Source organism: Populus trichocarpa, chromosome 16 (assembly GCF_000002775.5).
Source record: "Populus trichocarpa isolate Nisqually-1 chromosome 16, P.trichocarpa_v4.1, whole genome shotgun sequence".
In the NCBI taxonomy this organism is placed as follows: Eukaryota; Viridiplantae; Streptophyta; class Magnoliopsida; order Malpighiales; family Salicaceae; genus Populus; species Populus trichocarpa.
In genome coordinates this window covers 5,630,881-5,655,354 of record NC_037300.2, presented here as the reverse complement: position 1 = coordinate 5,655,354, position 24,474 = coordinate 5,630,881, and the positions used below count along the sequence as shown (strand labels likewise).

The window sequence follows — 24,474 nt, the reverse complement described above, 5'->3', positions numbered from 1 at the left end:
ATATTATTTTAATAAAAGTAAATTTTTTTTTCAAAATTAAAATAGAAACCTTCTTTCATTATGCCTTAATTTACAAGTAGGGTTTTTTTTTTATAAAAAAAAGTGCGTGGAATCAATTCTTGAATACAAGTTTAATTTGAATTCAATTAATAAATAAATTAAATTTATATGTTTAGAAGAAATAAAATTTAATTTATTTTATTTCCTGTATTACCTTTGTTATTTTCATTTTATTTCTTTAAACATATTTAAAAAAATATAATATAAGTATTTTGAGAATTTCTAGTATTTATAAAAATTAAATTTTATTTAAAATTAAAATTTTCACATTGAAAAGGATTAAAAACATTAGATTTTATTAAAATCTATACGATTATAGATACTCACATCTCATAAATTCACCCTACTACCCCACATATTTCCTAGCAACCCAGCCAGGGATGAAGCAAACAGCCCCATCCCTTAAGGCTAGTTTTGTAATTCAACCCTGCAAAAAATATATATACAGCGTCCCTCAAGACAAGAGATTAGCAGCAAAAACAAACTAGACAGTAGAGTGTATCTTCCTCTCCCTTTTCTTCACTGTCAAAAGTCACAGCCCGGCTACACACGCATCTCCTCCTCTCTCTCACTGTTAGAAAACTAGAGCAACTTTTCCCGGGAAAATCGAAAGGAAAATCTGATCGTTTCAATTAGGGTTTTGAAGGAAATGTCACAGACAGGGAAATTGATGCCACATCTGGATCAGCAGAGCACCAAGATGCTCAATCTCACTGTGCTCCAGCGAATGGATACTTTCATCGAAGAGATTCTAATCACAGCAGCGCATGTCACTTTCTACGCTTTCAATATCGAAACCAATCAGTGGGTATGTACTTGCTTAAACTTCTTACTAGTTTCAAATGCTTGATTTTTTGTTTTCTCTTTTCATTTAATTATTTCTGATTTCAGAGCCGCAAGGATGTTGAAGGATCTCTCTTTGTAGTCAAGAGGTACGGTATTCTTTTTTTAATAATTCCTTTTTGTTACAAGTTTTGTGATTACTATATTAATTCTTTTTATTATTATTATTATTTAGGAATACTCAACCGCGGTTTCAGTTTATTGTAATGAACCGGCGAAACACAGGTTTCAGATTGTTTATTTTGATGAGCATTTTGGCGGTTGTTGATGAGTTAGCGGAGTGGGTTTTTGAATCTTTTTGGTTTTCATTTATGTGAACAGAAAATTTGGTGGAGAATTTGTTAGGGGATTTCGAGTATGAAGTTCAAGCACCTTATTTGTTGTATCGGAATGCATCTCAAGAAGTTAATGGTATTTGGTTTTACAATCCTCGAGAATGTGAGGATGTTGCCAACCTCTTTACTAGGTATATAATATTTAATTTTACTCGAAAAAACTATTTAGGTAGATTTTTTTTTATGTTTAACTTAAGATTTAAATATTATGAATTCCTTGACAAGCTTTAGAGCTTGGGTTGTGAGTGCATGATTGGGTGTTTGCATTATTAGTAGCTTGTTGGATCTAATAATTAGAGTTTGATTATTTTTTACAGGATACTTAATGCTTACTCTAAGGTTCCTGCAAAGCCAAAAGTAGCTTCAGGCAAAAGGTATTTTGTTCTCTTGTAATTGAGTTATCTAGAATTAGTCATTGGATATCTTGTATGATTGATTCATTTGAATTACATGCATGACCTGCTGACTGCTGTTAGAACGTTCATTTCTATGGGAATAATAATGCCTTTAATTCAGCTCAAGTAAGAATCAACCCTGAATTGATTGGAATTGGAAATTGCAATCTTAACATAGTTGATTATGAACAATAAAAGAAAAGAAAAAAGAAAAGAAGACACGATCACTTCCTTGATATCTTTTCAGTTTGTTTTGTTTTTGTTTTTGTTTTTTTAATAATGAAGAAATATTGTGTGTTGGTAAAATAAGGAAATGATATTTTCATTTACTTTAACTTTACACCTCAAGCTTGTGTATAGAAAATTTTCTTCTATGAACATAAACAGCAGTGTATCTCCATGATCACTTACCTGATATCTTTTCAGTTTGTTTTGTCCTCATGGTTACATGACTTCAAAGTTGATGGTGCATTTGCATTTGCACTTGCACATTTGTGTAATTGCAGATGTTGCATCATCAACTTGATGTTTACTTTCGTTGATTGATAAAATTGAGCTTTTTAGTACTGCACCTAACTTACTGCTTGCACAAACTGTGTATTACTTAGTGAATTTGAGGATCTTGAAGCAGTCACAAATATGTCAGTGTTTGAAGGTCCCTTGGAACCTTCATCGACTGCCTCTGCTGCCAATGATAGTTCTGAAGATTCTTCATTTGAGAACTTTTTTAGTGTAAGTGCCTTATTCTATTGCTTATACTTAAAGAGTCAATTTTCAAGTACAAGAAAGCTGCTATTCAGATTTTATACTTGTTCTCCAATTATATATTTGTAAATTCTGCCATTTGTGTCATTTAGGATGACATTTATAAGCTAGATACTGTACATGGTTGGCTTATTTCAAAATTGTATGTTTTCCTACTGAAAACTATCGATCCAATGCCTGAAAATACACTTGCATTATTGTCTATTGCCTAATTTGTGATCCATCCCATTTTGTTGATGGAGTTTCAGTTGCTGTCAGAATCATAGTATTATTATTATTATTATTTAGAACTAATTTAGAACCAATGTTCATGTTTCTTGATATAAACATGCATATCTTTATCTGTTTTCCTCAAAACATGTCCCCTAGTTAGGAATGAATGCTGTATCTGATACTTCTAGATGTGATTTTAAGGGCTTGTTTTGGTTTTCTCAGAAAATAGGAAGCTTGTTAATTGTTGCGTCCCATCATTGCTGCCATGGACTCCGGGATTGGATATAGTAATGATACTAGGCACTGCAGCAACCTCTTGCATAAGTGATGCTGTTACTAAATAAATATTGATCTTTGGGTACAGCCTTGTCTAGAAAAAGAAAGATAATTATGTAGGAGTTATAAGAATTTTGGTCACCCTAACTCAAACCAGGGCAAAAAATTGAGATAGCTGACTAAGCCATGAAAAACCAGAAGTTTATGATTTTGCCGAAATGATATTTCTGGAACAAATATATTTTGGAAGCTTCCAGTCTTATGTAATTAAGCCGTAAAACCCACTTGCTTGCTTTTATGCTTTTATTTTCTGCTTTTGTAAAATTTTCTCTACCCTACCCTTTATTTTTTACATGCCTAAGAAGTTTTTGAATATTATTCTTCCAGACTGCCATGAATATTGGAAGTACTGCTTCTACTGTAACAAATTCAAGACAGCAATATCAGCCTTCTCCCACCATTCTGTTATCCTCCCATACACCTAATGTGGTTATGCCTTCTGCACCAGTTCCACAAATACCATCTCTTCCTCTTTCATCTTTAACCACCTCAAAAAGCATCCATGGCCCTCCCGATCCAATCAGCAGTGGCAGTCATGTCGCTAATCTTGTGAAGCCCTCGTCATTTTTCGCGCCCCCTTCTTCCTCATCTGCATTGATGGCGCCCCCTCTCTCCTCGCCACTGCCTAGTGCTCCTTCACTTCAACCTCCCCTAAATCTGCAACGACCATATGGCACCCCAATGCTTCAACCCTTCCCACCTCCTGCACCACCACCATCTCTTACTCCTAGCTCTACTACTACTCCACCTCTTATTGGCAGAGACGAAGTCCGTGATGCACTTCTAATGCTTGCTCAGGTACTTGATTTTTTTTCTTATCCTTGCATCTCCCGTCATGTCATTTGCTTGCTTATTCAATGCTAGATTGTATTTTTAATATCTGTACAGGGTAGAACTACAGCCTTGTGTAAATAAATAAGATAAGATAACATAAAAAAGGTGATACTTTGCTTGTATGCTCAGCGATTTTGAAATCATTGACTCTCCTTTTGAGAAAAAAGAAAAGAAAATAGAGGAGAGCATCTGCAACAAGATTACTGATTTGCTGATTTGTTCTGATGCCAGGATGATAAATTCATCGACATGTTCCATCAAGCACTGCTGAAGGTGCACCACCATCCATGAGGTGTTGAAGGGACATGGAGACTTTCCCTTTTGACAGATGTCGCAGATACAGAATGGTTGTAGCATGAGTTCTCTGTACAGCTGAAATAATGTGGGGGTATAGCTCTTGGTCAGATGGATGTCACTATTGGTTGGTTCAATGTAGTGCTGTAACAGTAGGGATAGAGAATCAGCCTCAGAGGTTGAGCATGTGATTTAGGACACTGCTGGTTATGTATTATTGTTTAGTAATAACCCAAGGACTAAATGTGAGAAATTAAGTTTCTGACTTCCACACTAGTCAGGTTTGATTAAAATTTCTTGATTATATTTTTTTAAGCCTAAAAAAAAAAAACTCCGTTTTTTAGCAGGAAAATAATTAATTGCAAAGGAAAAATATGACGACGCGTATTTTAGGGGAGAGCTGGTTATAAAATGTAGCAAGGGGTTTTTTTTTTTTTTTTAAAAAAAAAATTTGGAAAATTTTTTTAGAAACGTTAATAAATCGATAGCTCTTTAAATCATAATAATATAATGTTTTTTTTGTTTTTCTCTAAATCTTGAAAATTCATTGGACATCGATTGAACTTAAAATTTTATTTAGAAGGAATAAACATCCAACTACTTGAATTAACTATTATTGATTTGATAATATAATGCTTTAATCAATGGATAACATGTTTTTGCAAGATCTTTAAACTATCAGTCCAGGATTGTTTTTTTTTTTTTTTAAAAAAAAAACAGAAGCAAGAACAATCATGAACTCTCTTAGGATGCAGAATTTTTTGTTTTAATTCACGTGTATGAAAAATCACTCCCAGTGGTTTGTATTTTTATTGCTTTTCATTGGCAAAATCACTATTTAAGGCTTGCATCTTTTTCACCGTCATGGATGTCTGTAAAAGGAGTGATAACGAAGAAACTGTAGGTTTAAGTCATATAGTATAAAAGAAACTCCATTTTCTTAAAAAAATAAAAAATAAAATCCTTGAAGGTTGATTTTCCAGTCCCTCATTTGATAAAGAGATGAGGAAGGGGGTATCACGAGTGACAAATATCAGATATCAGATAATAATTGACAAATATCATTTGATAATAATTGAGTGACAAAAGGTTTTGATCTATCCAGCTCTTGGAACCAAAGAGAAGTGTATAACATTGGTTGATGATTGCTTTAGGATTCTACTGGCAACTGAATGCGGCGACCACTCATCAGTTCAGACCACTTACAAACGCTTCCAGGCAGCCATACAAATCCACTAATTTGCAGCCATGAAAATGCATTGATCGCGAATCGTGCAACACTTGTATCAGACATAACGCTTTTATCAGTTTCCACTTCTAGTGGGTAGTGGGGTGCAGCTCGATTCCAAATCCATCCAGTCAACACACAGCCATGATCATATGCTTTTAGGATTAGACAGCAACATTTTACTGGATAAAGATCCCTCCCTCGTGTATCCTGAAGAACTAATCCGCTATTTCATCATGTCATCTGCAGTCACGCAGAACACCAAGATTATATCCAAGCCGCTTTATGCCCAGCTGCCTTTGGTTATCAGGAAATGAGGAATGGGGAACAGTAACTTGAGAAAATCCCCATTTATCATCGTGATTGTCAGGTATAGCTAAATAGTTAATTACACGCGTAGGGCTCTTCACCCTGCAACTCTCCCTGGCTGGCTGCCCATACCTCTCCCCTGCAAAGCAAGTTTTATTAGCATGTTGTTTGAAAAACATCAGAAAGCACTCCTGAATGACATTCGAAAAAAGAATAAGAGAAACATCATTACTGTTATGGAATCCACTACACAATTTGACATCCGAAAAATTCAGTGCTGACTGTCGCATGTTCACAGTGTTTGGGAGGGGAGAAATTGAGATGGGGCTAAAATGTGCATGGAACCTGATTTTCTCCTTGGGAGAAAAGCAAATGGAAGGCACAATCAACAACGGAGGAAATGTTTCCTTCCTGGTCCATCCAACAGCAAAACCATCTCCAGAAGAGGGGAGAACAGGGAAGGAAATTCGGCCACATCATTGAATGGATTTACAATTTTTCTTATTGTTTTGGTTTGTTTTCAATACTGACAGGAGAAAATTTTAATAATTCCTCCTTGCTCTAATTTTCAAAAGTCCAAATAACGGGGGGGGGGGGGGGGGGGGGGGGGAATTATGTTCTCTTTTTATATTCTCACTACTTTCTCCCTTCCTGTTCGTTCCCTCACTATTCTCACCTCCCAAACAGTCAGTGACATAAGCTTGTTTTTTGACAGCAGCCATATTTGATGAACTTTATGGCCTGATATCAGAGGCAAAAAAGCTAGTCTTCAAACAGAAGGATCTAGGGATTTTCAGACCGAAATTTAAATTTTAATACATTTTCATAGCAACTGAAACGTGGGGAAAAAAAAAACTGATGAAGATGATACACAGAATACACAAGGGATAGAAGAAGAGCCTGGGTTGAAGAAAGAGGGGCAAAATAATAACATGCGATAAACTCCTTTACCTTTCTTCGATGCAAATTATGCACCAACACCGCTGTATCCTTGGTTTCTCGCTCTGCATCCTGCCGTGTCCATCATGCCTTCGGCTTCTTCACCAATCAAATTGAAAGTTTTACAGTTTGATGGTGACTTATTTTGAGGAATCTGTGCACCAAGAGGAGAAATGCCATGAACAATAGTATGAACCTTAATTTTGTTTCCTTATCTCCACTTTTGCTTCCTTTTTTTTTTTATTAAAAAAAAGAAGCAATAGAAGTGGATAACCAGTTTCATAAAAATTTAGCTTTCTCAACTCATCGCAATTACCAATATGTAGTCGATTTCTAAAAAAAAAAAAAAGTAGCACTGCAAAATTATTCAACCATTTACATAAGTAACACATGGTCTACCATTTCTGTCACAGGGAAACAAGGTGGTAAACCCAACTAGTGAAGCAGTAATACACGTCCTGGAAAATACAATAAAATAAAGAAGTCAGCCAAATCAAGATTCTATGATATACTGAGATCCAGTAGCTATCCATGTATAACCTAATTATTGCTTCTGTAAGAATTTGTTCTAAAATTGCTTTTAAACGTGGGGGCACTCTGTTCTTTGCTATTGCTGTCTTCACTATCAATCTCAATGCGTTCACCACAACATGTAATTTGATCTGAAGTATTATAGGCATGAAAAGTTATTACCAGCATGGCTTGCCGCATTGACATCAATTGCTGGGAAAGAAGGGAGAAGTACAAGGTGTCCACACCAACTAAGAGGAACAGAAGCTTCAAGCTTACATTGTTCATACTAAACATCTTCTTACACCGTTTTCCAAGAGCATTTTTGGCACCATGTGGACCTATTGTACAGAAGATAATCCATCATCCAGATTCTTATAGAGACAATGAGATCTATCCAGCATTTTTCAAGTTTTTTTCTGTTTTCTGCATGCAAAATAAATACTACATCCATGTATATACTTACGTAGATGAGGAAACAAAAACGTTCAAAGAAAACTCGAGTGCTCCTTTATATCTGCAGGTTAAGAAAGCTGCTTCACTTCTTGACAAGTATGTCGTCATCCACAAAATGGAAACCAAAGGAATGGCGTTGAAACATAGAACAACCTGGACAAGTTGGTCCTCAACTGAAGCTAATAAGCTTGGTAAAAAAGGATATCATCCAACAAATTCGGAAATGAATGAGGCCATATGCAACAAGATCGCTACCTGACCTGCAAGTCCATACAAAAACTTGAGGCTTCCCAGTCAAACAAATGAGAACCGCGGATCTAGTGATATGAGAACTGGAATAACTCTGAATAACATCAACCCATGAAACAAAAGGGGCAACACTATGATGGAACACATGTTTCTTTAAGCATATTGAGTTTTAGTTCTCACAGATTCAAGCAATGATGATGTCACCACCGCATTAGCACTGTCTATTACCAGTAATCCCCACAAGAACATTTCCCATGTTTGAAATGGTGAAATCTGCTAGTATCTCTAACAATAATTTCTCTGTTATTGATGTCGGATATGAGCTTGATGGCAACATGGCAGTCACTGCAGATACGCAAGTTCTTCATTACTCTTATTGGCGAACCAGGTGGAATGTTCATTAGACCGAAAGCAATAGCCAACTTCTCACTGTGGTTGACCAAGCTATTTTCTTTCTCTTCACTGTCCGTATCATGAAAAACAGTGGCAGTATCTGGCACATAACCCCGCAACTTCATCTCCTCCATTAGTTCTTTCAAATATAAATCAATCTCCTCTGACATTGGGTGAGATTTGTCACCCATAGAGAACTGGAAAACCCGATTCTTTACTTCCAACCAGCTTACTCCTGGTTCCTTCTTAACGTTCCTATCTCTCATTGTTGTCCTTACTTTGGAGACATCCTTCCACCTCTTAGCAGAAGCATGAATGTTTGACAGGAGGACATAAGTTGCTGAATCCTGAGGATTAAGCCTAAGAATTTCTTCAGCAGTCCTTGTTGCCATGTCTGCATTTCTGTGGATTCTACACGCAGATAACAAAGTTTTCCAAATCACAACATCTGCTTCAAGAGGCATTGATCTTATCATGGCCTCTGCTTCATCCAAACATCCCGACCTACCAAGTAGATCAACCACACAAGTGTAATGTTCCAGTCTAGGCTTCAATCCATATTTCTCTACCATCAACTTGAAAAATCCCATCCCTTTTTCCTTCAATCCGTTATGACTACAAGCATAAAGCAAGCTTAAGAAAGTAACATCATTTCCCCCCACACCCTCTTGCTCCATCTGCTCAAATAAATGAACAGCTTCCTCTCCTCGCCCATGAAATCCATAAGCAGCAATCATCGAGCTCCACAAAACAGAATCCGGATGTTCACAGTCCAACAAAGCTTTCATTGAATCTTCCAAACACCCACACTTTGAATACATACTGATCAATGAACTAAGCACTGCAACAGCAGAATTAGCTCCAGCTTTGATCGCTTCAGCATGAATCTGCTGACCCTGAAAAAGAGTTGCCAGTTCAGCACTAGAACTAATTACACTCACCAACGTAATCTTATCTGGCCTGAGGCCAGACATTTTCATCATATTATACAAATCCAAAACTCCCTCAAAGTGCCCATTTTGAGCATTACCTGCTATAAGTGTATTCCAAGCAACCACATTGCGTATCCGCATAGCTTTGATAACTTTCTCTCCTTCTCCCAAGCTACCGCTTTTCATATACATATGAGCCAAAGAACTCCCAACAACCAAATTGAATTCATACCCATATTTCAACACATAAGCATGAACCTGCTTTCCTGCATATGAAGCTCTCAAACCTGCACAACCTCTAAGTACACTACCTAAAGTGAACTCGTCAGGCAAAAACCCCAACTCATGCATTTCTCTAAACAGAAACAACCCATTTTCGTTAAATTCAAACTGAATCAACCCAGAAACCATTGCATTCCACGTAGCAACGTTTCTTTCAAGCATTTCATCAAACACCTTAATCGCACTGTCCAAATCACCATGTTGCACATGACCATTTATCAAAATGTTATGAGACATGATGTTTCTCATTGGCATTGCATTAAAGAATGCTATAGCTTCTTGTATTTCTCCCATTTTGAAGTACATGTTCAGTAGGTGATTTCTCACAAACTTGTCTTTGAAGTAATACCCAGAAGTGATAGCTAAAGAATGGAGCTGTTTTGCTATCAAGAGGGACTTTTGGGGTATGAAAGATTGGATGAGATAAGAGAATAGATGTTGGTCCGTCCATATTTCTGCATTGTATGTCTTAAAGGCTTCTTTTATGCGTCCTGCAGAGCAAAGGCTTTTGAACTCTCCTTCAATATCAGAAATAGATGAGGCAGCGTTCTCTGTGCTTGTAGAGAAAAAACGGTGGAGGTGACAAAACCAACTTTTTTCTCCTCCAATTCTTCTAACAGCTATAGCCATTAACAGACTCTAATATAGGAAACCAAGGGTTTTGTAGGAGAAAAAGTTAAAAGTTCGATGGTGAAGTTTACTCGAAGGCATGGTGGTGGTTGTGGCAGTAGCCGAGTTACAGAATGATTAAATCATTCTGTAAAAGTTTAGAGTTTGATGGTGAAGTTTACGCAAATTTGCAAAGTTTTTCTTTTATTAGATCTAGATGGTGAATGAAATTAAAATAAATATTTATATACTTTCTTTCAATTATAGATATTAAATCTTTGCATAAAGATTACCAAATTCTCTAATAAATATTTTCTAAAGTAATCAAATTTGTTCCCATAAAGTAATCTAAATTCATCTATTGTAAATCTTATTTTTAATTTTTTTTTATAGTATGCTCGTTTAAAATAATTATTTTTTTTTCATTTAGGTTAGGAGTGTTAGTGTTTATAATTGTAATTATTTTTTAAAATATTTTTTTGTTTATAAATATGTTAAAATAATATTTTTTTAATTTTTAATTTTTTTTAAAATCAATATTTTAAAATAATACGTAAATATATAATCAAATTATATGTGTGAATAAATAAATAAAAAATAAATGGTTAAAAATAAAAAATAAATAAAAAATTATTAATAATATCTAAAAATAAATTTTTTTATAAAAAATTAAAATTAATTTATCTTTAACTAAAATTAAATAGCCAAAAACAAAATCTGAAAATTAAATTAAAAAAACATAAAATTTTATATAATTTATCTATATTAATGTGTGAGAGATAATAACAGTGAAGACTTGCGTAATGATTAATTATATAAAATCTAGCGATCCAATCACTTGGACACGACTGATAACCACCTTAACCATACCGACGATGGCCACATTCTTCTAGATTGCAGGAAAACAGAGCCATCGTTCCTGTGAACGTAGGTTTCTCCACGTCACCGATAAAAAATTCACTGCCACGTCACCAAAACCTTCTTTTCTTTTCCAATGCACCCTATAGCTCAACAGACCGTTCTTTCTCCTCCTCAGCGTCTCTCTACTTCAACTCAATTTTCCTGGGAGCCAACCGCACAAATTTTCCCGCTGAGTTTCTCACTTTTACTCTTACATGGAAGTTAAATTGCAGCATCATAGCTTCTTAAATTCAAGGTGCTCAATTCTGAATTCTATATTTTTTTCTGGTTCATTGCAAGTTTTCTTTTTTTGTACCATCAATTTTGACTGTGTAATTGTAGAGTGGCTTGGGTTTTTGGAATCTCTGCTTGTTTGGATGCCGAGAAACTGAGAGAAAATAAAAGAAAATCAATATCCAAAACTAGACTTTCAATTCCAGTTGTGAATTCACTTTCCTTTTCTTTTCTTTTTGAAAGATTGTAAATGTGTAGTATACTGCTTGATCGGTTCGATTAAGGTTTTGTGCAGCTATAATGGTTCATCTTGCGTTGAATTTTTTATTGTGTTTGCTGTTGGGCGTGTAAATTGGTTTGTTCATGAAAAAAGATAAATTCTTGGATATCATGGTTTTCGGCTATATCTATAAAAGGAGAACAAGGAATTGGGGAACTTGTCGGAAATAAATGATGATGTTAGAAATATTAATGTCTGGCGTGCTTTCAGTACAACATTAATGTGGTTAGAGCTAACTGTTGAGTGTTTCTACTGCAGCTCTTCAAATCCATGGCTTCCACAAAATTCTATTGTTCCCAGTATCTCCTGCAAAAGAGTAGCTCATTTGGATTATCTACTGATCAATTGGGGTAACTCAAGGAAAAGATGCCTTGTGAAGCTTGCATTGCGAGGGAATGGTAACCAGAGTCTTAATTACCAATTGGTTCGATATAAGAAATTTAATCTGGCATATCGTAAGACAAGAAGGATGGGCCACCTTTTTCCCCTATCATCTGCTGATGATGGTGTAACTGTCAATGGTACTCCTTCTGCTAGTACCAGTAGTGACGTGGAGGAAATGAGACTTAAACTCAATCAGTCACTACAAGGTGATGATTCAAGTGATAAACTTGTTCAATCTTTACATGATGCAGCAAGGGTTTTTGAGGTGGCAATTAAAGAACAGGGTTTGCTATCGAAGTTTTCCTGGCTTTCAATGGCCTGGCTTGGTGTAGATAGGAATGCATGGCTGAAAACGCTGTGCTATCAGGTTTATTCTCAGCCCTAGGAAAGTTATTGGATAACATGCATCATCCATACACCCTTTTACTTTCTTTCTCTGCTGTAAGATATGCATGTCTGGTTTTATTATATTATATTGACTTGGCCAATCAATCTTATTGAACATAAATACTAGGTCATTGACCACTGCTAATCCCATGATGTTACTAGGCTCTGTTCTTGAGAGCATTCCAGTTGGGTTGCATAATCTTTTGTTGGTTTTTGGCTATATCAGTTTAACAAAAAGAAAAATTGTGATACTTTATCATTGAGGACAGTATTATTGCGACTTTCACTGGATCATTGTTAGTTCGTCAAACATGATGTCATGCCACCTCCCCAAACTCTTAATGTTGATGCTGACATTCTCTTTTATTGACACTCTTGCGGTTCTGCTGCAAGAGTCCTCTGCATCTATCATCAAAATTATAAATTTTTTTGTCTGGGGCAGCACTGCAATAAGTACACCTATAGTTCATTGCTGCTGCTGAGGCCTCGACCTCTACAACCTTTGTTACAACTACGTCCACCACCATCTGATTTCTATTATAACTTCTTGTAAAGGCTATTCAAACAAATAAAAAATTCATGTGAAGGCTGAGGTACTCATCACTGTTCAGTTTTAACACAAATCAACGCAATTATTATAGTGCCCTTGCCAATTGTCATTTCGACAACACTAGATAATTTAAATGTAAGTGATATGTGATCTTCATTAGATTGTTCATTTTGGTGAACGGAGCTCTTGTTAAGTTCTTTGGAGTCCGTTTTGAGGCCCTGGGATGATTCATTTCCTAAATAATTTAATGGTCCACGGTTGGTTGGGGTGGTGTTCGTGTGGGTTTATTGTGATCTTTTGCACAAACATTTTGTTGTAACTTTTCTTATATCATCTATGTTTCTGTTCTTGGTAATTTCCTCAAATAAACATCTGTACTAACTTCTCTGCATATACTTGATAAGTGATGTGATGTGAATCATCTGGTCAACTGACTATCATCCTTTAAGACATCCAAATTTGTTTTTTTTTTTAAATTTTCACTTTTCTCAACATGTATATTTAGTTTCCCTACAACAAACAATATCATACTTATTTCATCCTCATAGAAACTTTTGGCTCCAAGTTCTCTAAATTTTCATAATTTCTTTCAAAATGCTTCCTATTTGCAGTTATTGTTGCCTTTTTCTTCTTCAGTATACTTTTTAGCAGACACATTTATTGCATTGTTTTTCTGAATGGTGTTCTGAAGATTTAGGCATGTGTATCGGTGTACATATCAGCTGGAAGTCTTACAAGCAATCTTTTGACCTTTGAGCTCTTCGCTATTTTAGTCTAGAACATTATTTAGCATTTCTGATGTTTCATGTATTTCTCAGGCTTCTGTTTATTCCTTACTACAAGCAGCACATGAGATTTCTTCCCAAGGTGATGGTAAAGACAGAGATGTGAATATTTTTGTTCAAAGGAGGTGATAAATAATATCTATTTCAGATCACCATTTCTTGTTTGGCTGACTCCTGTTAAAGCTTCCAGAATCTTGCCTAATTTTGGTCTAATTTATTTAAAATTTTACTCCCATTGTTTGATATGTGCGATAGATATATACAGCAACTAACACATTGCACATCTTTCGTTCATGAAATAAGGATAGATATATACAGCAACTAACACATTGCACATCTTTCGTTCATGAAATAAGGATCCAAGACCTCTTTCCTAATTGAATCAATGATCATTTTTGTTATTGAATTTTCAAAATTACTTGGAGCAGAATAATTGGTCATATATGGCCGACTTTTACAACATACTTTGATAAGATTGTACATTAAACAGATTGGTGAAAGCTTGCCCATTGTTTCCTAATAGATACTATCGCTAACCATCCAATCAAACTTTTGGATTTCGAAGTTTGTCCAGTAGGCTATAGTTCCTTCTGTCCTTTACATATTGCATCGGAGACCTTTGATTCCACAATTGCCATTTCTGTGTTATTTGAAACCAACATTAATTGTGTATTTTCTGTGCTGACCTTCTGCATCGGTTTCCACATACCTATGCTTTTACATCTGTTTTAACTTTTTATGATGCAGTTTTTTACAGCAATCTGCTCCCCTAGAGAGCTTGATCAGGGATAAACTATCTACTAAACAACCTGAAGCTTATGAATGGTTTTGGTCTAAGCAAGTTCCGATGGTGGTGGCATCTTTTCTTAATTATCTTGAAGAGGACCCACGCTTTACTTCTGCCACTGCTGTGTAAGTCATCATCTCTCTCTTACTGCTTTTTGAGGTTTCCAGTAATTATTGCAGTTTTGATATCCTTGTGAGAATAAGGTTAATTTGATTTACTTTCAGGTTTGGCAAAGGCTTGTCCTCGATTTCAGGCAATGGAAGTGATATTTCACTTCTTTTACTGGCACTGACATGTAATGCTGCAATCACAAAACTTGGCACCACAAAAGTTTCTTGCCCACAATTCTTCTCCGTGATCTCAGATATAACTGGTAGATTGATGGACATGCTGGTTGATTTTATTCCTGTACGCCAAGCTTATCATTCTATAAAGCATATTGGTCTACGCAGAGAATTTCTTTTCCATTTTGGGCCTCGATTTGCGGCATGCCGAGTAAAAAATGATCGTGGATCAGAAGAGGTGATTTTCTGGGTTAATCTTGTACAGAAACAGCTCCAACAAGCTATAGATAGGGAGAAAATATGGTCAAGACTAACTACTTCAGAAAGTATTGAGGTTAGTGCCAATGGCTTATGTGCAAGTTTAGAGTATAGTTGAGGCTTTTCATTACCTGTTAATTTAGACCATGCTAAAGTTTAAAGTGCCAATCATCAGTCTCATGCTCCCCATTCTGAACATATACTGTATTCTGGGAGAAGGATTGGATGGATAACCAAAATAGTTATTGGCATGTGGTGTTGTTTTGGTTTAGGAATATGGAAGCAAAGGGGGAAGGAGGATAACAGTGAAATAAGGGGGTCTGTCACAGTACTGAAGATAAATGCATAGTATGTAACAGATACAGTACACTGCAATCAACCTTCTTTCACTGTGGGTTTAATTCTGTAGATTGCATAATTTTGCTACTTTTTCAAGAAACAAGGGTACCTAGAAGCAATTTACTGATGAAAAGAAAATGCTCCAATTTTGTGAAGACGTGCTTTCACTTGCAAAAGTTTATAGAAAAACAATTATAGCATAAAAAATAAACCTAGTTTATGAATTGTTGAGGTCTGAATATCGAATGTTAACCCTTTTTTTATGATGATTATTGGGCTACACTAATGGTTTTGTCTCCTCATAGAAACCCCATCAATTCCACTTTTGTTGCTTGGCCTTGAACATGTTTGTGATTTCCCCTTCCACTCAAAAGAGGCAGTTTGCTAGTCTGAACAGGCATTGGCTACAGCACTTAGGCATGCTTGCATATGAACGGTCTATAGATGTACATTTATCTATTAAATTAACAATAAATGAATAGATATTCCTTTAATCATGTAGAGTCGTTGTTGAATGCAGGTTTTGGAGAAGGATTTGGCTATATTTGGATTCTTTATTGCCTTAGGAAGAAGTACACGATCCTTTTTATCAGACCATGGATTTGATGTTCTAGATGATCCTATTGAAGGCTTCATAGGGTAGCTCTTCTCTTTTCTTTTCTTTAACAATAATTAATAAAATTTGATTTAGATTTCTTTTGCTTGGATGTCTATCATTTTATGAATTTTCTTGCAGGTACCTTATTGGGGGAAGTGTTTTGTACTATCCTCAGCTTTCATCAATAAGCTCCTATCAGTTGTATGTAGAGGTGAGTCAGCGTGCATATTTACTAACATTATTATTAAACATTCTGTCTCATAGTCAATAACATGATTTTCAACTCCATAGGTAGTTTGTGAGGAGCTGGATTGGCTTCCTTTTTATCCAGGCAACGTTGGCACCACAAAACTGTCTCTTGGACACAAAAATAAACAAAAGGGTCCTCCAAATGCTGAAGCTATCCCTCAAGTATTAGATGTCTGCTCTCACTGGATGCAGAGCTTTATTAAATACAGTAAATGGCTACAGAATCCATCCAATGTTAAGGCAGCAAGGTTTCTTTCCAGGGGGTAATTGAACTTATCTGCCCTAGTTATTACAAAACGAAGAGTAATTCTTTGATTTAACAACATCTTCCACTTTCATTGTTTAGGCACGCCAAATTAATGGAGTGCAGAGAAGAACTAGGAATGTCTTGGTAAGCTAATGGAAGCAAAACTTGGAGTTTTTCTCTGATGTGCACATGAAGCATGCTCATAAAGACAGAAAACTAGTCCTGAAGTTATGAATGAGATGTGTATTCTGTGATAAAAAAATGAAATGGGCTTCAACATGATTAAAAACCTTTAAAAGTGCTAGGAATGGATAGAAATCTATAGAAACCAAAACTGATCCGCCATTGGAATTCTATAGAAACCAAAACTGATCCGCCATTGGAATTATCTGGCATTTCAGTCAATATCCAAGCTTTTATTGAGATTTTGACTTGAGCTGTATGTTCTGTCAAAGACTTGTTTCATTTCAATTCATTTTGTTTGTAAGGAGATGATTTCTACCATTGTCTAGTTATGTTCGCTTGAAATGTTTTTTGAAATGATTCATAGTTGTGGATTACAATTTACACTTAAAAATTGTGATGCAGGAAAATGACAGAAAGCAATATCAATTATTCTGTTGAGATAACAAGACCTGAAATTAATTTGATGACTTATAAAGAGACAGATTCATTCAACAAGGTTTTTCTCCTTCCTTTAGTTCATTTGTTTGTGGCCTATTCTTCACAGTTCATTTTGGAACTTGGAAGACTCAACTTTCCATGTGAACATAAATGACACAAGGATCTGTTTTCCTGTGGTGTGGGTCTGAGAAGAGAGGGAGGCTGTGGCTGAAAGGAGGATAAATTTGACAAGGGTAATTTGGTCTAATCAATGACATAACATTTTTGAGGATGTGAAAACAGCCTCATTCATGGCATAATGCTTAAAGTGAAAGAAGTACTTGGTTTCTTTGTTTTCTTGTTGGGTTGCAGCTTGCTCCTGTAATTTATATTTAACCTCTACACACGAGCTTCCATTTAGACCAGTTGTCCATGTTGTTGTTCCGTCCTATATGCCAATAGAATGATTGTGCTTTTCATTTGGTGTCAGGCATTGGAGAGTGTTGAAGGAGCTCTTGTGAGACTTGAAAAACTACATCAGGAGCTGCCTGCATCAAGCTCTAATTCTGGGAAAGAGCATATAAAGGCTGCGTGTTCTGATCTTGAGAAAATAAGGAAACTGAAGAAAGAGGCTGAATTTCTGGAGGCATCTTTCAGAACAAAAGCAGCTTCGCTTCAGCAGGTATGCTATTAGTTTCATTGTAATACACCCTACAGCTTATTAATGACCACTGACTGCATTCCATTTGATTCACTGCTGGCCTGTACTTGCAAATGATTACGCTGCATTCTTTATTCCAAAAAGGTGCACCACAATTTCTTCATCATGTGTTCTCTTAAAAGGCAGCTTTATACCTTCGTGTTTAACAGATAGTTCTCATCTTTATTAAAATTTGTATATCTTACTAATACTTAATTGCTGATTGGATCATCAGGGAGAAGATGAAAGTAGTCTACAATCTTGTATTAGTGAGCAGCAACAATACTTGAAAGGGAACGGGAGGAAGAATGCTGATGTAAGGCTCGATAGAAGTAAAAGGTATTAAACTTTTTCTGTAGGTTTAAGCTCTTCCCAACATGTTTGAGTTTCTTGTTTCATGCTATTGTCTGATTTATTTCCTGCTCAATAGTGATTCCTTTCTTTTCTTTTTGAGTTATCAGTAAATTTCAAGGACTGTGGAACTTCCTTGTGTACTCTCCAACCAAGAAGCCTGGATCTGATGTGGCAGTTGTTGATGCATCTGTATGCCCTCCCTTCACGATATGTCTACAATAGTAACTGTTTGTGGATGGCGTCTTTTTTTAATTGTATATGTTTGTGAGTACTTTGGAAGTTCCACTCTCAAATGTATCAAGCAAGTTGAAGAATTTTTTCTCAATGAAAGCTTCTTGATTGCAACTAGCTTAAAACTAGATCCTTAGAAGAAAAACTAAAATGAATTACATAGCTTTATTTTCGGAAAGTAAAAATAAAAGCACTCCTCATTAGCCATTTGATAAGCAGATGACCTTGAGCTGTTTTTTTCTTCTTATTTCTATGATGTCCTTTGACCTTGAGTTATTCTTGTTGAAGTGCTGCATTCAGAGAGAAAAATTAAGGCACTGGCAGATATTTTTGTCCTATAGGATGTTATTTGTTAGGTATGTTACTGTGCTGTCCTATTGAATTTAGTGCCACAGTTTGGTTCTGGAAGCATTATATTTCCCCTTTTGAAATGCCAACTTAAAGGCAGAAAGTCTGGTTCATGCTAACAATAATAGTTGGAATTTGTCTTGGATATTAAATAAACTGACTTGACTAATTCTTACATTTAGACTGTTTTGATTATTAGCAAACAATTAATCGTACATGATGAATGATCTGTGGAATTGAATGGCAACATTGTCTATTGGTTAGAATTAGATGGTTAATTATCCTGTTTTTTGAACCACTTGTTGCTTGTAGTGCCTATAGTTAAAGGCCATCTTTTTACTAGTTAAATGGAGGTGGTTCAAGAGTATATCCCTTCTACTAGCAGCTCCCTATTAGCAATGAACTAGCTACTAAAAACAGACCAATAAATATGGGAAACTTTTTGTAGACCTAACTTTATTTATTTCCTTTTGTGGATAAATTTTGATGCACTTCTTCATATCTACCTCTTGTCAGAAAGAAAGAAATTATGAATTTATACAACTTGCAAAACTTCAATTGCAACTCTTTCATGAGAACATCATATAGTATAGTTCGGTATTCCATGTTGTACATGCTGGAATTCTCGATCTTGATGTTGTTGAGTGGAAGTATACTAAAGGAGAGAGGAGTAACAGTGCCAAACCCAGTTATTAGGACTCCTTAATGTTTAACATTCTTGAATAGCGATGACTGTCAATACTTTCTAAATTAAGGTTATTAATAACATTTCTTACCTATTTAAGTGAATTTTATAAGCTGTGGCTTTTGGTTCTCACCTATTTTCATGCTATGTTGTGCTCTGAAGTACATTGTTTTCCTTCAGGAGTTGATTAATTTTTATTAACATGGAAGTTATGTAAAGTTGGTTTGGTAAATGCAGGGAGATGCAGATATTGGGCAAACTACTACAAGTATGGGTATTGGAGAGTTGGAGTCAAATGAAATTCGTCGCTTTGAACTTCTAAGGAATGAACTGATGGAACTTGAAAAACGGGTTCAAAAAAGTACTGATCAATATGAAAATGAAGAGGTGTGTCTCATGCTTTTTAACATCTCCTTTGTAACATTTGAATGTTACAATGGTTTTTTTCCTCCATGTAATAAATTCAATGCACATGCTTGTACAGTTCTAAAAACATGAATATACCTGATATGGAATGTGGGAAACAAATTTTGTAACATTGTAAACTGGTTATGGTCCTAGTGAAGTGGGTAAGGACTTTTTTGAAGTAGCTGCTTGCTTGGCTTAATTTGTACCTCTATGGTTGCAAGTCCATAATTATTATTATTGCTCCAAGCAACGACTCCTTGAGACCTTTTTTTCTTAAAATATAATGTAACTTACATTCTAGGATTACTTGGAAATGATTGCTTTTTGTTATTTTATATAATATCAACAAGGTTTATTTATAATGACTACTGCCAACTATGTATTCTTGACATTATTCTTATGAGATTCTATGTAACTGCTAAAACTTTGTTTTATTTTTAGGATATCAAGGTTACAGATGATGGTGCTAATTACCATGATGAGGCTGCAAGCTCTCAATTAATCCAGGTTCCAAGGAATGAAAATATCATCGAAAAATCAATTGTTAAGCTAAAGAAAACAAGCACGGTACGACTAGCACTTTCCATTCTTTCGTAATTGGTATAGTGTATATCTTTCAAGCTCAAGTATGTGCCATCACATCAATGAGTGGACATGATTTCCTAATGTGCTGTGCTATGTTGGTATTAATTGAATTTTTCTTTTCTTGCACCTTTGTGTTTCGTGATCAAAATGATTTGGTTGGGTTGATGACAGTGGACATATAATTGGTTCATTGAAAGCTAGATGAGTAAAGTCATTCGTAGGCCGAATGTATTACCTAAACTGAACACATTGTTTCTGCTGGAACACTGAACATCTTCTTGTACCTGTATCGGTGTTTGTGCAGGAATGCTAGGCATGCTGAAACAAATGCAAAATAATGCTCATTTCTTTGAATTGTTTAGAAGAAAAAAAGATCATTAGGATTTGAAACTCACTCCCATTTAAATCTTTCTATTCTGTGACTACTACATGATGTATGTATGGCATTTAGGTTTTTAATTTTAGAACTCAGTTCCTGGACTGTTTGCACCTCATTGATAATATATATGGTTAAATATGCGCAGGATGTGTTGCAAGGAACTCAGCTTCTAGCTATTGATGTTGCTGCTTCAATGGGGTTGCTTAAAAGGCTCTTGATTGGAGATGAGTTAACAGAGAAAGAAAGAAAAACTCTCCGGAGAACTATGATGGACTTGGCATCAGTGATACCTATTGGTGTTCTTATGCTTCTTCCTGTAAGTGCCATCATAAAATTACCCTCATAAACAGTGTATCATTTTAGTTGTTTCATTTTCATCCTCTCATTAATCCTCAAATCACACAACTCTTAAGTATCATGACTTCTCATTGATTCATCTGGCAAGCTTGGTTTGTCACTTCTCCTTCTATTTGTGGTGAAATTGTTTCTGGTAAACTAAATGGTGCCTTAGAACAATCCAGTCATTTAGAAATACTCATCCATGTGGCTATGTGGGAGGTTTGTATCCAGATATATAGAACTTGTAATTATCCTTCATTGCAGCTGCGTTATTTCTGTGGCACAGCTTGCGGATCACCCTGTTCATGGTCATACTGTCTAAGAAATCCAGTTGTCAACCTTAATATATTCAGAAAGTCTAGACCCTGACCAAGCTTCTATCTGGTATGTTTAGTCATAGTACTGTGTCAAAAATTGTTAGTTCTTGTGCAAGTTCAAAAAAAGGGGGGATGGATGCCTAAAAATTCCAAGCATAAAGAGCTTGGTTAGCTTCAAGTGCACTATTAAACTAACTACAAATTGGCCAGGTTCGTTTCAAGTTCATAATCTGATTTGTCTTTCGGATTTGGGTTGAGTCTGCACTTATTTTATCGCAACTGATTGAAGCTGCACCTCCACCATATAAAAGATACTTCGAATTTTTTTGAGTGCAGAATTTTGTGTGTTAATTATATATGGTCCTCAGAATTGGGTTTCTTGTAACACATGGAAAACTGAACTGCATTTCCACAAAAATCTCAATCCAAATCTGTGATTCCCCATTTTACATCTGTTGGCACTGCTTTTTCCACCGTGACCTGATGTAGAAAGGATAATTTGTGCATCTTAGGTTACTGCTGTGGGGCATGCAGCAATGTTGGCTGCTATCCAGAGATATGTGCCAGCTTTGGTGCGTTGTTTCTGAGCCAATAAATTCCTTTTTTTATATTCTTATTTAGATGTCAAATGTCCAAATACCAGGTGCTTTTATAATATGTTCTTTGGCAGATACCATCCACATATGGACCAGAAAGGTTGGATCTCTTGAGGCAACTTGAGAAAGTGAAGGAAATGGAAACGAGTGAACTGGATACCAAAGAAAATGGAGAGGTACTATCCTGATCAGAAGCAGCCCAGATTATGTACAGTCCGACAGTGACCAAAAACCCTTCAAGATTAGGTAACTGGTAAATTACACTATATAATATCACCTGTTTCTGAATCCCATTGACAATAAATTAGCATATAGGATTTCATTCCATGTATCTGGTATTCCAGGTAAGCACCAATGACTGCAGTCCTGCGGAGCATCAACCGGAGTGCCGGGCTCTCGATGACGAGAAGGGTGACCGTCGTACCTGAACTGTGACAGATGCGTAATGTTTAAGAACCGAACCTTCCTGTCTCCATAATCCATCTCTTTGATTACAGTAGAAATTATTTGGTTATACACTGGCTCAGGTTCCAGCATTATGTAGTTTGCCTCTGGTTGTATATCAACATCACATCGGCCCCCCTCATCCCACGTAGCATTCCTGCAATTTTTCATATTAAAAAAAAGTATATACTGACATATTACACCCCAATGCATAATCTGGATTGAGATAATCCACGTACGCACGAATCCTAGCTGGATGTGCGCCAAGAATATTAATTACCTGTAATGTACTGGGGAGTAGCCACGAAAGAAAACACGTGTCCCTTCAGGGCTTAAATTTTCACCCCATGACTTCCATGTCTGGAGAGATTTTTGAAATGCTTCCATCACATTCAACGACATGTTAACCTTACCTCCGTCCTCAAAGTAGTTACCCCTGCACATACCAAATTGTCAGCGTGACTTTGTGGTCAGCAATAAATAGGAACTGCAAAATAAGGGAGAAAATCTCATACATCTTGACGGTTTTATCTTCATTCCACCAATGCCCTGTGTTGAACATCAGAACGTCAGCCCCTTCCCAGTTCCTGGAAAACCAGTGCAGCTGGTCGACCTTAATCGTCATTTTGATGCCAGCCGGTGAATTCCGAGGTGGGCGGCCGATGAATACCAGAAAAGGTGCCCTATAGTATTCAACGGTGAGATTGTATTCGCTGAAGCGCATGGAGAGAAATCCTTTGTGTTTAGTTATTGGGTTCCCGTTCTCTTCATATATTGAAGACTTGTTGGAAACCCCTTGAGCAAGCATGCACAGGAAAGACTCCCACTGGTTTCTGCCAACAGAGTCCCCAGCAAATACAACCCTTCCATTTCTGCCTCTGTTTAGGATTTCACTTGCATTAAATCTGAGTAGAAACAGGAGGAGTAAGTTGAGGAAAATCTCAATACAGAGGCTACAAATTGTCTGCATGCATGAGCTTATTGAACCAAATATATAGCTGGTGAGTGCCGTCACGCATCAAGTGGGAAAATGATGGCCAATATTCACCATTCCCTGTGTTATGCCTACAGTGGCTCTCAATAACTCTTACGTGCCGTGCAATCGATGGGGTTGAAATATGTGGAAAATGATCCTAATTAACAGTTTTAGGTCCAACTGTAATGGCGGTTAGAGAGTTTATCGATCTCATGCCCTTCACCTGTAATGAAATTAAAGGCTTTAAAGCTCCTGCTTTTCCCATAACAGGAACCCGTCTAAAGTACTGGTCTAACGATAAAGTTCATCAAAACTCATGAAATTTGGATGCCAAACTCAAAAGTTACTTCACTTGTATTAATTAAGGTTCCCAATAAACTTAATAAAGAAAATCCAATATTGAAAGAAGCATCCATGCATGCATGACAAGGCTTGTTAAACTTTCATGATATAAGCTTCCATACCTTGGCAAATCACACCCTTCTGGCTGCCATCGCCAATTCCGATAGTCTACGTCTTTTCTTCCGTTTAGAACGCACCGAAAGCCTGGATCAAGAAAGGGGCAGTTCTCAGTGTAAGATAGATTCTTGTAACTTTCATCCCGAACCCATCTTCCACGAGAATAATCACAGGCTGAGTGTGACGAGTCTTTATCGTTCTTTATGAAACTAAAACGAAAGACAGATCGCGGATCGAAAGAGCCAAGAAGATCAAAGACGAAGAATGAAGACGCCACGACAATGAGAAAAGAGATTGCATAGACAAGTTCTCTCTTGATTACGAGGGGAAAATAAAGAAGGTGGTGTTTTTGGTTTGTGGGCTGGTGATGATGATCCATACAGAGAAGAGAGAAGGAACAACAAGTCTTTTTTATTTATAAATTCTTGTTGTTACTTTGAAGGTGTCTTGGAAGAGAAAGAAGGGATATATGTGGTTGCGCGAGCGCGGTTGTTGAATAGATGATAATGCAAGTAGGAGAATTAGGGTTCATATTGTGATGAGATCGAGTTGATTGTTGTGACTTCTTTCTTCTCTAAAAATGGTAGAGCCACAGGTCAGTAGAGCAGGTCTATCGTTTTCATAGCAGGTGCATTGCAGGCATAGCAGTTGTAGGTGTTCTCTGTACCCAGAAGATTGGTATTGGGAAAGTACAAAAGCTTTCCCTTCAATATCAGGAGCCTTAGGGAAAGGGAAAGAAGAAGCCCATCCTCTATTTTGTTTCAGTTCTGGAACCATCCATTTTTT

At 36.3% G+C, this 24,474-nt stretch overlaps 4 protein-coding genes across 21 annotated transcripts; 2 read left to right on the top strand and 2 right to left on the bottom strand.

Moving 5' to 3' along the window:
* The first annotated feature begins 529 nt into the window (after positions 1-529).
* LOC7465252 (mRNA-decapping enzyme-like protein) lies at positions 530-4,368 on the top strand. 2 transcript variants are annotated; one of them, XM_002323372.4, is made up of 8 exons: positions 530-868; positions 952-992; positions 1,079-1,128; positions 1,225-1,369; positions 1,556-1,612; positions 2,242-2,365; positions 3,275-3,745; positions 4,013-4,368. In XM_002323372.4, the coding sequence occupies exons 1-8, from the start codon at positions 710-712 to the stop codon at positions 4,070-4,072; spliced, it is 1,107 nt and encodes a 368-aa protein (XP_002323408.1). In that variant the 5' UTR covers positions 530-709; the 3' UTR covers positions 4,073-4,368. The 2 variants fall into 2 exon arrangements, with proteins under 2 accessions (XP_002323408.1, XP_052304151.1); XM_052448191.1 differs by lacking the exon at positions 4,013-4,368 and having other exon boundaries at positions 3,275-3,826.
* Positions 4,369-5,099: 731 nt separating this feature from the next.
* Positions 5,100-10,212, bottom strand: LOC7469970 (pentatricopeptide repeat-containing protein At2g41080). Of its 14 annotated transcripts, none has more exons than XM_024587195.2 (5): positions 7,528-10,212; positions 7,245-7,402; positions 6,951-7,009; positions 6,564-6,705; positions 5,100-5,751 (listed from the first exon to the last, which is right to left on the bottom strand). In XM_024587195.2, exon 1 carries the CDS (start codon positions 10,001-10,003, stop codon positions 7,991-7,993), a length of 2,013 nt encoding a protein of 670 aa, XP_024442963.2. In that variant the 5' UTR covers positions 10,004-10,212; the 3' UTR covers positions 5,100-5,751; positions 6,564-6,705; positions 6,951-7,009; positions 7,245-7,402; positions 7,528-7,990. The 14 variants fall into 14 exon arrangements, with proteins under 14 accessions (XP_024442963.2, XP_024442970.2, XP_052303764.1 ...); XM_024587202.2 differs by having other exon boundaries at positions 7,341-7,402; XM_052447804.1 differs by having other exon boundaries at positions 6,564-7,009; positions 7,341-7,402; positions 7,528-7,578; positions 7,671-10,212.
* A 616-nt stretch (positions 10,213-10,828) lies between these two features.
* LOC7465250 (uncharacterized) lies at positions 10,829-22,395 on the top strand. 4 transcript variants are annotated; one of them, XM_024587188.2, is made up of 19 exons: positions 10,836-11,138; positions 11,655-12,147; positions 13,536-13,627; positions 14,250-14,414; positions 14,514-14,907; positions 15,691-15,809; positions 15,907-15,979; positions 16,060-16,280; positions 16,364-16,408; positions 16,853-16,946; positions 17,358-17,549; positions 17,803-17,906; positions 18,029-18,110; positions 19,423-19,572; positions 20,035-20,160; positions 20,703-20,873; positions 21,726-21,785; positions 21,884-22,055; positions 22,154-22,395. In XM_024587188.2, the coding sequence occupies exons 1-18, from the start codon at positions 11,098-11,100 to the stop codon at positions 21,995-21,997; spliced, it is 2,736 nt and encodes a 911-aa protein (XP_024442956.2). In that variant the 5' UTR covers positions 10,836-11,097; the 3' UTR covers positions 21,998-22,055; positions 22,154-22,395. The 4 variants fall into 4 exon arrangements, with proteins under 4 accessions (XP_024442958.2, XP_024442959.1, XP_024442956.2 ...); XM_024587189.2 differs by having other exon boundaries at positions 21,884-22,062; XM_024587190.2 differs by lacking the exons at positions 20,035-20,160; positions 20,703-20,873; positions 21,726-21,785; positions 21,884-22,055; positions 22,154-22,395 and having other exon boundaries at positions 10,829-11,138; positions 18,029-18,185.
* Positions 22,032-24,474, bottom strand: LOC7469969 (protein trichome birefringence-like 8). Its single transcript, XM_024587204.2, has 4 exons — positions 23,694-24,474; positions 22,769-23,158; positions 22,534-22,689; positions 22,032-22,410 (listed from the first exon to the last, which is right to left on the bottom strand). The coding sequence occupies exons 1-4, from the start codon at positions 24,065-24,067 to the stop codon at positions 22,083-22,085; spliced, it is 1,248 nt and encodes a 415-aa protein (XP_024442972.2). The 5' UTR covers positions 24,068-24,474; the 3' UTR covers positions 22,032-22,082.